This window comes from Rhinolophus sinicus, chromosome 8 (genome assembly GCF_057876585.1).
Source record: "Rhinolophus sinicus isolate RSI-liver-muscle chromosome 8, RSI-T2T, whole genome shotgun sequence".
Classification (NCBI taxonomy): domain Eukaryota; kingdom Metazoa; phylum Chordata; class Mammalia; order Chiroptera; family Rhinolophidae; genus Rhinolophus; species Rhinolophus sinicus.
In genome coordinates, this window is record NC_142508.1 from 72,262,448 (window position 1) to 72,278,214 (window position 15,767).

At 43.0% G+C, this 15,767-nt stretch overlaps 1 protein-coding gene across 6 annotated transcripts in view; it reads left to right on the forward strand.

Moving 5' to 3' along the window:
• Positions 1–7,504: 7,504 nt before the first annotated feature.
• The window catches only part of KIFC3 (kinesin family member C3), a 63,011-nt gene continuing 54,748 nt past the window's right edge, over positions 7,505–15,767 (forward strand). For 2 of the 6 annotated variants that reach the window (XM_019754518.3, XM_088800336.1), the window contains exon 1: positions 7,511–7,796. In XM_019754518.3, the coding sequence (XP_019610077.3) occupies positions 7,566–7,796 (231 nt within the window). In that variant the 5' untranslated portion in view covers positions 7,511–7,565. Of the gene's footprint in view, positions 7,797–15,767 lie in introns of all 6 variants that reach the window. The other 4 variants (XM_019754534.3, XM_088800332.1, XM_088800331.1 and 1 more) reach the window with 4 other exon arrangements.

A 15,767-nucleotide genomic window follows, 5' to 3' on the forward strand; every position in this document is an offset into this window, starting at 1 on the left:
AAAACAAAACCCTAACACTGGCTTCGGCTTCTGTATTCTGGGGAAGAGGAGGCTTCACTGAGGGGCAAAGTGACCTTCACCTTGGGGAGATTTTATTGATGGGCTTTTGAGGGGTGGAATGAGGCTCTGAGATGAAATGATACAAATTTCTCTGCTTACTCTCAGTAAACTTGAAAAGGGAGAGAAAGGAAGTTTGGGAGGGTCGTAGGACATTCTGAGAAGAGAGAAAGGAGAGAAGAGTCTCCGAAGGTCGGGCTGAAGTCAGGAGCCTGGAGCAAGGCTTTCCCCAGGAGGAAGGGTGGGCATCTTAGGGATAGTGATGCTAGACCTTCAAGTTCATTCTGTTTCCTGGGGAGATTGGCAACAACCAGGAGAATATGTGCTTCCCTTCTGGAGATCCTTGGAAAGACATGCAGCACACAGGGAGAGCAGGCCTGCGCCACTCTACCTTGAACCGAAGTCTTGATATATCTTTAGCAGATGGATTTTGTGATGTGTGGTCACTTATTGGCATTACTAATACTAACATGTCAGCTCATTTTATTGGTAGTGTTGGCCTTATAACATGCATTGGGAGGTGTCTCTTGTCTATTTTTCAGAAGAGATTGTGAAGAACTAATGTTATATCTTTTCTAACTGGTGAAATTCACCACTGAAACCATCTGGGCCTGAAGTTTTCTTTATCAGAAGAATTTGACTATGAATTCAATTGCTTATAACAGATACAGGACTGTTTAGTCTGTCCATTTCTTCTTGGGTGAGTTTTGGTAGTTTGTGGCTTTAAAGAATTAGTCCGTTTCGTCTGAGTTGTCAAACTTGTATGTAGAGTTGTCTGTAATATTTTTTTATTATCCCTTAATGTCTTTGGGTTTTTTAAATTATATCCATGCTTTCATTTCTGATATTGGTAATTTCTGTTTTCTCTCCGTTTTTGTTTTTTTCCTTTGTCCATCTGGCTAGAGGTTTATCAGCTTTATTGATCTTTTCAAAGAATTAGCTTTTGGTTTCATTGGTTTTTCTTTATTGTTTTTCTATTTTTGACTTTATTGATTTCTCTTTATTATTTTATTGCTTTTGCCTGCTTTAGATTTATTTATTTTTCTAGTTTCTCAAGATGGAGGCTTAGCTTTTTGAGTTGAGAACTTCTTTTCTAATATAAGCATAAATTTAATGCTATAAATTTTCCTCTAAACACTTCATATCTCCATCCCACAGATTTTCATATATTGTATTTTCATTTTCATTCAGTTTAAAATATTTCCTAATTTCTATTGAGGCTTCCATTTTGATTCATGGATTATTTAGAAATGTATTATGTAATTTCCAAGTACTTGGAGATTTTTCCAGATATTTTTCTACTGATTTCTAGTTTAATTGTTTTATGGTCAGAGAACATACTTTAAATGATTTAAATTCTTTTTTTTTTAATTAAAGTTTATTGGAGTGACAGTTGTTAGTAAAGTTACAGAGATTTCAGGTGTACAATTCTGTATTACATCATCTATAAATCCCATTGTGTGTTCACCACCCAAAGTCAGTTCTCCTTCCATCACTATATATTTGAGATTTAAATTCTTTTAAATTTGATACAATTTGTTGTATGGCCCGGAATACGGTCTATCTTGGTGAATGTTCTATGTGCGCTTGAAAAGAATATGCATTCTGTTGTTATTGGATGAAATAGTCTATAAATGTCAATTAGATTCAATTGGTTAATGGTGGTGTTTAATTCTGTATCCTTGATGATTTTCTGCCTACTTGTTCTATTAATTACTGAGAGAGGAAAGTTGAAGTATCTAACTATAATTGTGGATTTGTCCATTTTCTCCTTTTAGTGCTATCAATTTTTGCTGCATGTATTTTGAAGCAGTGTTGTTAAGTGCATATACATTTAAGATTGTTATGTCATTTTGGTAACTTGGCTCCCTTATCATTATGTAATGTCTCTCTTTATCCATAGTAGTTTCCTAGCTTTGTAATTTGCTTTGTCTGATAATAATATAGCCACTCCAGCTTTTTGTTTGCATGGTACATATTTTTCCACTTTCATGCTTTTAACACATCTATACCATTATATGTAAAGTGAATTTCTTATTTCTTATAGGTGGCATATAGTTGGGCCTTTTTAAAAAGTCCAAGTTAGAAATTTCTGTCTTTTAATTGGTATATTTAGACTACTTATACTTAATGTAATTATTAATATGTTTGAATTTAGGTCAATCATTTTATTATTTGTTTTCTGTTTGTCCCCTCCATTTCTTTGTTTCTCTATTTTCCCTTTCTTGCTTTCTTTTAGGTTATTTGGACATTTTTAGTATATCATTTTAATTTATCTGTTGGCTTTTTTATTTTGTTTCTTTGAATAGCTTCTCTATACAATTTTTTTTTTTACTTATATACTAGAACATACTAGTTTTAGTTCTATACAAAACATTTTCTAGCTGTTCCATACAAAGAAATATTCTACAAAGAAGTTTTTTAAGTTGCTCTAGGAATTACAATTTACATATCTAACTTTTCACAGATAACTTATAGTTGATATACCACCACTTCCAAGTAGAATGTAGAAATTTTTTCATCATATAGGTTCCTTCACTCTACCCCAGTTGGGATCACTGGAGCTTATGGAGCAGTTATCGCTCATAATATAAACGTACTTAGCATGAAACCTCTTGAAGCAAAATATGAATGTGTAAGATTTCTACTTACGCATGGAGGCTTGAGCATATGCATTTCTTTTCATCCATCCCTGAACCCAAATGAAATGATTGTAAAGGAATGAAAAAGTAAAAACCTATAAGAATGAAGATAATAGAAGAGGAAACAACAGCAGACAAAGATGTCAAGGAATCTGGACTTAGAAACAGGGGAGTGGGCTGATGAGACACCAAACCCAAAACAGGAATTAAATGAAACTCTGATTTTGAACAATGAGACCTCCAGCCTCCTTTCCTCGCTTAGGTCTCGAAATATTGGCAGCCAGGATTGAACCCAACCTAGACAGGAGATGGGATGATTCACTTCAGGGGAAACTGACCAGCTCAAGAGAAAAGACCTAATACAATTGACAATGAAGGCCTTCCAATGAAAGGTCCTGGTCCCCACTCCACCAGCCTACAGGAAGTTCTTCAATCATGAGCTCTACCCACACTTACACTTGCCAATTGACTTTGTAGTGTCCCGTCCTTAAATATGAACAGAAAGTTAAGAATAATTTAACATAAAGTCTCTAACTTAAAAGTAGACACTGGAACAAACAGGAAAAAAAAAAGAGAGAGAGAGAAAACAAACAATTAAAGCAGCAAAAGAGAGAGGGGAAAAAACAAACTCCATAATTAATAGTCCCAGAGAGACGAAATGCAATTGTACCCTTGAAATGCTATTGATAAATGAATAGTCAGGAAACAAGAAAAATCTCTGGGGAATTAAAAATATCATGTGAGAGGGGAAATCAATAGATGGGTTGGAAGATAAAGCTGAGGAAATTTCTTGGAGCTAGAACAAAAAGATAGATATGAGAAATGGAAGAGAAAAGCAAGGTAGAATCAAATCAGGAATTCCCAAAATGGACCCAAAAGAATTCTGGAGAGAACCAAGAAAATGGAAGGGAGAAAAAAAAAATAAATCAAAGAAATAACACAGGAAAGTCCCCACAACTGAAGCACGTGAATTTCTAGATTGAAAATGTTTCTCTGGATGCCGAACGCAATGGATGATTCATTCTTTAAGGAATCATGTATCTCAGGTATGTCCAGGTATTTTTACAGTGTGTTTTACTCAGAGGTTTCTACCACTAAGTGAAAGAGAAAATGTAGTTTATCTCTCCCCATTTTAATAAAGTTTCCCCCTTTAAGAAATTTCCCATTACAAACAAGAGTGACCCACTGGAAATCTTTTGAATTTTAACATCATACTGGAAGAACATTCAACACTCATTCTAAGCACCTCTGCTCACCATCTTCTATTCTAGCAGCAGGGAGTTGATGTCCTTCCCTTCATAAAACAAAGGGCACTACTTCTGTAGTTTAAAAAACTATACTGACTCAGATTCTTGGAGAACTGCCACCATGCACTCACTGAGCACTTTAAGTGCCTGAAAATCATTCCATCAGAAATGAGAAAGTAAATGCCTCCACGGATGCACACCCGCCGAGTTTATCTCAATTGATCTGGCGTGTGTAAGAAACTCGGCATTGTCATTATCTACGAGGTAATTTATCTCAATTAAACTGATTTGTAGAGAATAAATTGATGAGTGATAACTGGGTTTCGTTGCTGTGCTTATTTACAACTGACCCTTTCGACTGAGGTCACCAATTATCAAGAAACTGTTACGGTAGTTACCTTGAATTGGTTAAGGGTTTTTTGGTTTGTTTGTTTTTCCTTTTTTGTCTCTATCAGTGGGACCCAAGTTCATACTATAGATATAAACCTCTAAAGCTTACTACTAGACTTTCTGCTAATCCCTGTATCATCTGATCACTCAATGCTATTTCTGCTGGTTAAAGAGCAACAACAAAGTAGGTTACTTACCATGACAGCTAAGGGGAGAACATTGTGAGGATTCTAGGATCAATCTTTTGTGGACGGGAGAAAAAGAGAGACAAAATTTAAATCATCATAGACATCCTCTCACAAAGCTTAATTTTATATGAATATTTTCTGCCTTGAAAACAAAACAAGTTTAACGTGGCTGCCTCCAGGGAATCTAAGTCTTTAGATTTTTTTCTTCTAATAGAATTTGACCTTGAAAAAGCATGCCTAACCTCTGCTGTTTTTCTTCAAAGCTGCTGCCTGAAGGTATCACAAGCATAAAGTCCTCAGACATGGTAAACGTTTTTGTTAAAAATACTATGTAGTCATTCTCAGGGCTTCTGTTTCGTGAGAGAGACGCGTCAGTGGTCTGCACACAGAACTGAAAATGAGATTCACAGGGCATCTTCATCGGGCCCTGAATTTCAGCTCTCTGTGTGGTCCTTCTTCAGTCAGTTGAATCCCTCCTTGTTCACTTCCAGCTTTCTTTATACTAAAGCAAACAATGACTAAATTACAATGATTCTGGGACACTCTTACTTCCCAAGGGCATCGTAATAACGTGAACACCCATGTGGATAAAACGAGCTTATAGCTTTAGTAGACTCCCCAAAATGTACGGCAATTTCAAGGCATTAGATATAAAATGATGACGTGGAAATAAAACTTTGGCTTCTGATTTATTTTTTAATTAACAACATTGTTGCTCCAACAATAATTTTTCAGAGTATTTTTAAATTGTTTTGCAAAGGATTCTTCTAACCTCTGCACGGAATCTGAAAGTATATACTCTCGAACAATGAGATGAAGGAAACAAAGTCTTAATGTTCTCTTAGATACCCATAGTAGCATCTGCAAATTTCCTTATCGGACTTGCCTTTCCTGCTTCTAACAAAAAACTGGACGGCCCCATGTGTGTTTGACACACACAGACTCTGTTTGAAATCACAAAGGAAAACAAATTCCTTTTTATTGGTCATATCTTTGTTTTGCTCATAAAAGAGTTACTCCAGGTCATAGTCAAGCTCATGAAATTCATATAAGTAGAAGGTTTCTCAAAACCCAATACCCAAGTGTTTGTTTGGGGAAGGAAATTGGACCTGTCGGAATGGAACGAATGTAGACGGTGGTGCAGCTCTGAACCAGCCCCGGGATTGACATTTCTAATCTGCTTTTCTCGTTAACACCCAGATGGAGAGGGAGACAGGGGAGGCAGGACGGGCTGTCTGTGACCAGATTCATTAAAGAATTGGGGCCTGGATGGTTTGACGAGAGAATTTGCACTTGTGAGGGCTGCACTGGGCCATCCTCTCTTCCCTGGGTGTCCAGGTTTCCCAGCGGGACACTGCCTTCTAGCATCTGCAGCAAGGCCACTTCTATTAGGATCACTTTCTACTATTCGCTTTCTTCAGCCATCAGTATTTATATGTAGAAAGCGGAGTGCCTGGTGCCCCTCGTCCAAGTTGGAGGTCCCTGCAAGTTCACAAAGGTCACAGGTAGGGAAAGACATGTCCTTCAGCTCTGTCTGCTTCTTCCAGTCAGATTTCGGGTCTGGAGCCAGGAATGTCACAGTGCTCTCAGGACAGCTGAGAACCCAGTGGGGGGGGGGGGCGGTAGGCAGAGGCTTACAAGTGGCTGGAGGGGGGGCACCTACATGGTCTCCAGCCCCTCCTCCGACACTCTCTCCCCCATCTCATCTCCCCGAGGGGCAAGAAAGCTCAAACCTTTCCTCTGTTCCCTTTCTCATGTTTCTTCAATAGAAATTCCATGCCTCGCAGGGCCTCCCCTTCATTTCACAAATCTTTACTGAGCCCCTTCCACAGGCCAGGCTCCGTACAGCTGCCTGAGATATCCTGGCAAACAAAACTACACCTTGTAGGTTTTCTCCCCTTCACATGGGAAAACAGACTACGAGCAATAGGCACAACAAATAAGTACATCATTGACATGTCACAGGTGTTAAAGGCAAAGAAGGAAGAAAGGAAAACCAGAGCAGGGTGTGGGTTGGGGAGTGGAGGTGGAAGAGGAGGGGTGAGCCTCCTTGCGGAAAAGACGCCTGAGCAGGTGGGGAGGCAGGGGCGGAGGGATCCACATGGATATATGGGGAAAGAGCATCCAGATAGAGGGGAACAACCTGTGCAAAGGCCTTGAGGGTGCCTGGTGGATTTCAGGAGCAGAGTGGAAGAATAGAAAGTAATGGGAGGTTTGCAGCTGAGAGTCCTGAAGGGCCGCTGTCAGACTTGGGCTTTTCCTCAGAGGGACCATGGGAACCATCGAAGGTTCTAAGCAGGAGATTGACATGATTCGACTTTAATTTTAACAGGACATTCTGGCTGCTGAGCTGAGAAGTGATGATAGTGAATAAAGGGCTGGAAGTGGGAGACCAGTGGGAACCTACTGCAGGCATCCCGGCAGGAATGGTGGACGCAGTGGGGGTGGGAAGAAGTGGTCAGATTCCAGATGCTATTTGAAGGTGGAGCCAATCAGACTTGTCACTGGTAGGATGTGGGGTGTGAAAGAAAGAGACAAGGATGCCTGCAGTTTCCGCTTGAGTGACAAGAAGGATGCTGTCGTATTAGTTGGGATGGGAAGGCTGGGGGAGACGCGGGATTTGGGGAGGGGTGAAAAATTTGGGGAGAGGTTCAACTGCCGATATCTTGAGTTGCCAGTTGAATGTCAGGAGCCTCATTAACTTTATTTTTGCCTCCCCTGCTATAACAGTTTGAATTCTTCTCAAGACCGTATTGACTGCAAAGGAGACCCACTGGCTAGAAAACTCAGAGGACAATATTTCAAGACCTTTGCTTGTGTTGCGTGTGACCCAGGTCATGCCCTGGAAACTAAAGGGGATCCTGTCCTCAAAGCCTTTTAATTGCTGGACTAAAGACTGAATGCCTGCCTTGTTCAAAACCAAAGCCACTGCTGGTCCAGCTAGGAATTGGTGAACCAAGCAGAAAATTCTGGGGCACAGACCGTTGCAGGCCCCAGTTTGGAAGATTCTGTTCCCACAACCTGACAGCATGAGCTAGCCCATGGCTGCCATGTTCCTGGTTCCAGCCCTGCTCCGGCTGAGCTTGAAGAGTTGGGCCCTGTGGAGGGGACGAAGGGGAGAATTGGAGACACCCCCCAGTGCAGGCCAGGAGGAGACCTGTGGCTGGCACTGGCTTGGCCCCGGCACCTCCAATGGAGCTGTTCCTGCCAAACTCCAAACCCCTTCCCCAAGAAGCATCCTGGTCTCAGAGACAACGGTCCATGGCTTACAGGTAAGGAGCAGACCTTGCCAAGGGGGGGGGGGGGGGTCACAGTTCACAGTGCCTTTAGATAAAGGAAAGAAACTTCTCCAGGATGAAGTATGGAGTTTTTCCTTCAAGTCTTGTAAGCATGTCTGAAAGTTGCCAGATTTAGGCATTTCTAGTATCTTCTATACTCTCAGAAGCTCCTGGCAAATGACCGGGTCTAACCCAGAGTGCTAGGTTTTTCCTGTGATGAATATCTGTGCAGCCACGGCTGAGATGAATACTTCCTGGCCATGGGACTTTGAAGAAGTTACTTAATTGCTCTGTACCTCAGTTTCCTCATCTGTACACTGGGGATAATAATGCATGTAAAGTGCATAACCCTGGGCCTGGTTGACAGTGAGTGCTCAATAAATGGTTATTTATGTTCACATTCTGACTATACTGTGGTTGGGTCTCTTTCAAGTAGTTCAGAATGAATCCAAAACCCTATTATCTGAACCCTCCCAATGTGCCTGTGAGGTAATCTGTTTTTGAAAACCTTTCTTACACCAGCTCTATAATGTTGCTTTAGAGGAATTTGAATACAGATGTGTGGCCTCCTGTTAGGATCCTGACTCTGCCCCGAACTGGCTCTGTGACCTTGGGCAAGTCACAGAACATCTGCTATACCTCAGTTTTTGGACCCATTGAAATGAGGATAACAGACTATGTCTCATTGGATTGTCATGAGGTTGAGAAGAGATAGTAAATGCCAAGGGCTTTGAATTAATGCCTGAGTTATTTGTGTTGTTTAAACTGTTTTATTGAATTGGATCATAAAATACAATTATTGAATTATTATTGATTTTTTTTATTGCTATTGTTGTTGTTGTTCTTATTGATAAAATGGCAGAGCCTGAGATTAGTTTTTGAGTGATTCCCACTTTGCTGCTCTGGATTGCATTAATTATTTACAAGTTCATTATCTAGTTCTACTTGATTGATTGATTTCTTCACTCAACAAATATGTATTGAATGTTTGCTCTGTACCAGGCCCTTTTCCAGCCTGTGAATAGGCCAACACGATTCTCTGTCTTGGAGCTTGCACACCTGGTAGGGGAGGCAGACAGAAAACAAGATAATTTCAGACTGTGATATGAGTCATGGTAACAATAAAATACAGAAAGAGGGCAGGTGATGGGAGGCTGGGGTGGTCAGGGAAGGCCTCTCTGAGGAGCTGACATCTTTAAGACCTGAGGATGGACAGGAGCCAGCTTGAGAAAAGGAGAATGAGGGTGTGGGGATGTCAACCCAAATAAAGAGATAAACTGAGGCAGACTCGAGTGACCAGAAATTGAGTTTATTCAGGAATAGCAGAGGAATTGAAATGCGGGGAACACATGTAGCAAGCTATAGGGGAGTCCGTTGAGGGTTTGGAATGGGCTGTATTTACGGGAAGGAGTATAAAGAGCGGGAAGTCTGGCCAGAGACCAAGCAGAATGTTCATTGGCTTGAGGATGGGAAGAGATTCTTGGTGGATGTCCATGGTCAGGAGAGAAGTCCGGGTCTTCTGCAAATCAGGCGTTTATGGGAAATCAGTCTCCGTTCCTAAGTTCTATTCTTCTGAGGGCACATGTGGGACAGTCTCCATTTCATATCCTCTGGTTCCGTTTCAGATTGAAATCCTTTCCCAGGTGTGTGTGTGTGCGCGTGTTAATGGGTTAGCCCAGACAGTGGAGCATCTGAAATGGGAAAGAGCCTGGCATGGGTGACAGACCGAGCGAGGCCCATGTGGCTGGAGAACAGAGGGACCGAGGGTAGGGAACTGGGGTTTTATTTTAATGTGATAAGGAGCCATCAGAGGGTTGTAACTCTTCCCCCAGGTATGGTATGAATCACCCTCCCACCTCCTTAAGGTCTCAGATGCCCCTTTCAGTGAGGCTTTCCCTTACCACCCCACCTAAAATTGCAACCCGCTATTTAAAGGGCTGGAATGAATTCTGCGACTCACCACGCTCCAAGTCTTCCTTCTCTGGGTTATTTTTCTCCACGGCTCTTCTTATCTGCTAACACTCTACATTTCACTCTTTAATTTTGTTGGTTGTCTTCTTCCGTGATAAGAATGCAAGGTCTAGAAAGTGCTGACCCAGAGTAAGTGTGCAAATATTTGTTGAATGCAAGACTGAATAAAATGACATATTGTAGGTCATACTTTTATACTAAGTCTCTCTGGCTGCCTCATGGCTCGGGGACACAGTTAGGGGATAGACACAGGAAGCCTAGAGAGGTGACTTCTGAAGCCCTCTATTATAAGGGTGGGGGAGGTGGTCTGGTTTGCCATTGTCCGGCATGTAGGGCCCACTAGACTTGCAAACGGTTGAGGTGTGGGTTTGAGGAGTGGGAGGACTCGCTCTAGGATTTTGACTTGAGCAACTGTGACCATCGACTGAGACTGGGAAAGCTGGGGAAGAATAGATTGGGGAGGTGACAATCCAGTCAGAGGAATCAACTCAAGGAGTCTATTAGACAGCTAACAGTGGCGTTTTCAATGGAAAACGACGGTGATGAAAAAGAAAGTGCTTAAAATAGTACAGAAACAGTCAAACTGACAAATATGAGTTGGTCAAGTACGTGGAATTTGAGATCCAGAAAAAAATCCAACACCTAGATCTGAGTAACTTGGGTAAATAAACTTGATAGTTTGATTACATTCAAGTACAAAGCATCGAATAATATTAGCCAAAATGCCTACATTTCAGACCACGGGAAGTGCTTCACAATAAATTTCAATGGAATTTAAAATAAAATCAAGGGCATGACAATGGAGGAGGTCTCCAATTTATAGGATTTTTTTTTTCCGGCCTTTCAGTTACAGAGACAATTACAAATAATCTTTAACATTTGGTGTGGGGGGGATTACCACCCCAACTAAGGGTTATTTTCCAGAATGCTGCTCTCAGTTTTTAGGAAAAGGCCCACTAAGTTTTTTCTCTGCGTGGGACTATTCAGGCCTCCCTCACATTCCTCACAGGCCATTTCAACCAGGTCACCCTTCCACCGAGAGCTTCATCCATCTACACACAGTGGTGCCTTTTTGTTGCTTGGTTTTCACGCACACAGACACTACAGCTCTTTCTATGATGAAACTTGTGATAAGACACAGGCATGGTTCCAGAAGCGGAGATGACAGTGGCCAAACCTGTGAAGAAATGGATTAAGTAGACCTATGATACCGTCTAAGCTCAATGGGTTTCTGGAAAGCATTTTGCTTTTTAAACAATGGACGCTGCAGCCTCATAGCAATTTTAGCCCGTTCTTTCCTCCCGGGGAAGTCATCAAAGCAGTATTTTCCACCTCAAGATGTTCCTGCCCCCATGAAAACGATGTGCTGACGGCTCCTATTTTCCCACACGGAGCTGTGATTTCCACACACTGCTTGTCTACAGACGCTGGGTAGCAGATACCATGAAGCCTCGCCTTTGAGAGAAATTGCTGCAGACAAGCTTGGGCAGGGCTGTAATCAGGTGGCCGTGTTGGGAGCTCAGGGGTGTGTTAGCATTCCATGTGCATCGAGGCTGCGAGGACCCAGCCAGGGCTGTCTCGGTAACTGCTGTATACAGCTCCTGGGTCACACACATGCCAAATCTCAGAAGCTGCTTAGAGGAGGTTTGTAGTTAAAATATCAGCTGCTCTTGTAAGTAAATCTGCACTGAATTCCACCTCCCATCACCGAGCTTGAGGATGACGTTTTCCCTCACGTCTCTGTTCTCTGTCCTCTGGTGGCAGATTGGCTGGCAATGTGTGGTTTGGTGCAGAAAACGACTAATCCTAGGGAAGGTAAAAGACGGCCCTGCCCTGCCCATGGAGTTAGGCTGTGCGAAGCTGCCTAGTCACTTTGTTTTACCCCGAGCCCCTCTTTTTTGACCCTGGTTCAGCAAGCCAGTGTGCAATAGCTACTAGAGGTCAGTGGATGTGCATGACCTTGCACCTGAGCCTCAGTGTCCCATCTGTACAATGAGGAAGTTCAGGAATAGCATCGCCTCCAGCTCTGTCACACAGTGATGACGCTCTGCCTGGCATGGATGCTCAGAGACATGGGGTTCTCTGTGCCCAAGACCCCAATTCCTAGGGCCCCCCAGTTACGAACACTGACTGTGGCAAATGGGCACAGCCTCATCCTCACACATCCCTCAGGGTCTGTATCTGCCCATACCTGCCCAGAACAAATGCTGGGGAACTGAAGAAAATGTCAATTAAATGGTTGCTACGGCAACCCAATCTCATGTTTGCTGCTACATGTCCAGTGTTGTGATTGTTTTGTTTTCTACAGAGTTGATTGAATTCCTGTTGTTGAGTCCTTCCCCAACTCTGTCATCCTTTCAAAACACACTCATATACTCCCAAGAACTCACACACTACACACACTGGTTTGTAAAGACTAGGAGAGTGTCTGATGCTTCTTTTAAGGACTGGTGAAAACTGGGAGAATGCTTTTGGAGCAAGAGTATGCATTTTTGTGTTCTTTTGGAGACTTTTTTGGGGTAACTTAATGAGATAAAAGAGTTTTCAGCCCAAGGCCAGCAAAACTCTACCATGTAACTTCCTTCTTGACCTTTCATGAGCTCTCCAACTTCCTGAGTGGGAGGTTCAGCTCTCTATCAGGAGAAAATAATGCTTTTACTCCTCCCTGGGCAGGTGGGGAGGGTCTGAGAAAATATCTGCAACTTTGTGTTTCCCTAAGAGGAGTGACCCACGCACACAGCGGGGCTGGGTTTCACTCTGCAGCAGGGGGAGGAGCAACGGCCTAGAGACCAGTGTCAGGGTGGGAATTGAGTTTTATTAGGCGCAAAACTTTGAGTCACTTACTCTCCCTGTTAGTCTATGAAACTGGCCGACAGTACATTACCAGTTCTGATCGCTTAGGGAACTGTCATCACAAACACTGGCATGTAAGAAGTGCCCAAAAGATGATTGCTCTTACTGTATCGATGTTGGTGTCTTCAGGAAATCCACAAAGGGAAATTGTATTGTCAGCTTGTCATACTCAGAAGACTATGTGCTTGAACTTTGCACGTGTGTGTCTTCACTGCTTTTCAGGACACATTCCAGTTTCATTTTCAGAGCAGGCTGGGCTGCAGTAAACACACGTGCATAGTTTTTTTCTGCCAGTTGAGAAAAGAGCTGATATGATTTTGGTATTTTTCAATTTTGTTCTGTTTCTTAAAATTCTTTTATTATTTTTGCATTAGTTTTTTAGAGTGAGGTCACATTGGTTAATGACATTATATAAATTTCAGGTGTACATTATAATTCGATATCTGTATACTCTATTGTGCGCTCACCACCGAACCTAGTTGCCTTCTGTTACCATATATTTGACCCCCTTTACTCATTTTACCCTCCCCCTTCCCTCTCTGATCACCACCATTCTATTGTCTGTATCTTTGAGTTTGTTTTTGAAAGAAGGTTTTTGTTTGTTTCTGTTGTCAAAACCTGGTGATGACTGATGGGCCTTGGGGGAAGAGGAAGTATTTGTCCTACAAGTGTGTGCCCAGAACAAAAGAAGGAATGGTCCTCTGTTCTTACTCACAGGGCAGAGAGTCTCAGCAAGGACCCAGGGAGTCTCTGCAAAGAGGAAATCTGAAAGAAGGAAGCCTGTGGGATGCTTTCCTTATGCTGAGTTTTCTTGCCCCGGGTAGTTATCTCCTCCTGTTTCCTAGATCTGTGTTCTTGGCGAAGGACACTGGGCAGCAGTGAGAGTGCAGGGCTGAGGCTTGCTCATTTATTGCTGCTTCTGCAGGGTAGAGTGTGGTAGAGACACCCATTCTCGAAGGCAGCTAAAACTATTACTATTTTACAGAAATCTCAGAAATTTAGCACTAAAAAAAAGATCAAGATGAATATTTTACTGAGTAATGAATGGGCTGTATAATGTATGTAACCTTTGCTATACACACACATATTTAAAAATATATGTATATATAATACATGTATATAAATAAATATATACAGATATATTTTAATGTTGAAATACTGTCAGGGAGCACAGTTTTCTCAGGGACAAACTGATATTTCCTAGGCCTAGGATAGTTGAAACATGGAGAGCGCCACTAAGAAACAACACTAAGAGACTTTTTTAGAGATCGTAACCTTTAGTAATTTTTTAATCAATTTATTTGATAATGTGTTTCTAAACCACAGGACGTGTATTACTTTAAAAGTACAGTGGTAAATGCTTTCCTAAATATTAAATATCGTTAAGTAATGTGCAGTGGACAGAACACCACTTTAAAAATTGCTATTGATGCTTTCCAGTTCTGGCCCCAAGTTCCCTTGAAGAGGGGGAGCCATAAATTCCTTTGCAATACCTTTGGGGCGCCTCCCCCTCCCAGCTATCACCAGAATGGGGAGTAAGGGCTCTGCATTTTAATGTCATGGTTTCTGATGCTGTGACACCATGGATGTCCCAGCCTTTGGGTCCCGAGGGGAGGGGTGTCTATGGGGGCCACTTCCAGGTGGAGTGAGCTTGGGGTGAGGAGCCCGGAAAATGTCTGGAAGTTCCTCTCTGAGGTCCACCCCTGCCCTGCTACCTCCGTCACGTGCACAGCCCTGCTCCCCACTGCAGGGCTTGTCCCCTATGCAAAGAATCACCTTAGGGTGCTTGGACCTCACCCCAGACTGTTATGGCTAAGCTGTCTGTGTGCAAGAACTAGGGGACACAGGGTCCTGGTGGAGCTGATGGGGAGGCTGAGGGCCTCCACGCTTGCCTTTGGCCCATCACTACTCCTGCCACCACGACGTCTTGCACAAGATGGGAAAGGGGAGCCACTGTCCCTGCCCCCATCCTGGGCCCCTGGGCTTATAGTTTTGTAAAAGGAAAGAAAAGGCACTCAAAGATGATTCTGCAAAACTCCCTCTTTTAAAGTACTTCTCCATAAGCACGAGCAGGGAGGGTCCCAAGGTAGGTGGGTGATTAGGAGAAGAGGTGATGGGAGAGGATTCAGCTTTATCCAGAGCCTTCGGTTTTTTAAAAGGAAAGCATCTGACGACTACACTAAGTCGTGCGTAATTTAAAAATCTCTGTGGCAAGACAGCACCAAAGGATCTTGCTAGCTGCCTGAAAGGGGTGTGTGCAGGAGAGTGGAGGCAGTGGGCATGCTGGGAGGAAAAATGAACATTTCAGTAAATTATCCTGCCACAAACGTTTACATTTAATTCATTTTGTACCCCATCTCCCCTGAACCCTCCCCACACCCCCCAAAAAAGAAACCATGAGGATCTAGTTTATAGTAGTGCTGCGGGTTCTTTGAAACCCAGGCTCTGGAGTGCAAATGCCCAGGGCTCCCTCGGCTCCCTGGTGAAGGGCAGCCCCGGATGTCGGTGGGACCAGGGGAAACACTAGTTCCATCCTTATTTTCACAACCCCCCCAGGGCTTGTCAGAGGTACAGAATCTCAAGCCCCACTGAATCTTAAGCAGCATTTTAACCACATTCCAGGTGATTTGTGTGCACAGTGCAGTTGAGCTGAGCTCAGGGGGAAGTGCTGGGGCGGGGTGGGAGGGGTTGTCATCCAAGAAGGCTGCCTCCTGCCCAGCTTGTTCTGAACCCCCTGAGAAACTCCATTGTTTGTTTCACAAGTTTCAGCCTCCCTGCTGTGAGCAGATGTGGTTCTAATTATAGCACTGAGCTTGGTGGTAGACAGGCTCACCTGCTCACCTGAAAGGAACCCCAGGGTGGCTCATGCCTCAGACTTCTGCTCTCATTTCACAGTTTCTGCCTGACGTTGTGTAATCCTGGATTTGCAAGGCTCGACGCACCCCTTTCATTAATAAGGACTACCTTCTGTCTCGACTGCCCCCTCAAAGACTTAGAGGGCAAAGGAGGCTGACCTCATGGTGTGGCCTCAGTGATGGCGGCTTTGGTGGCTTCTCCAAATTTATCAATGTCATGGGCAAGCCCACAGCATAACAGTTACTCAAGGCCCTAGAGATGTGGGCATCAATTTTTTTTTCTTTC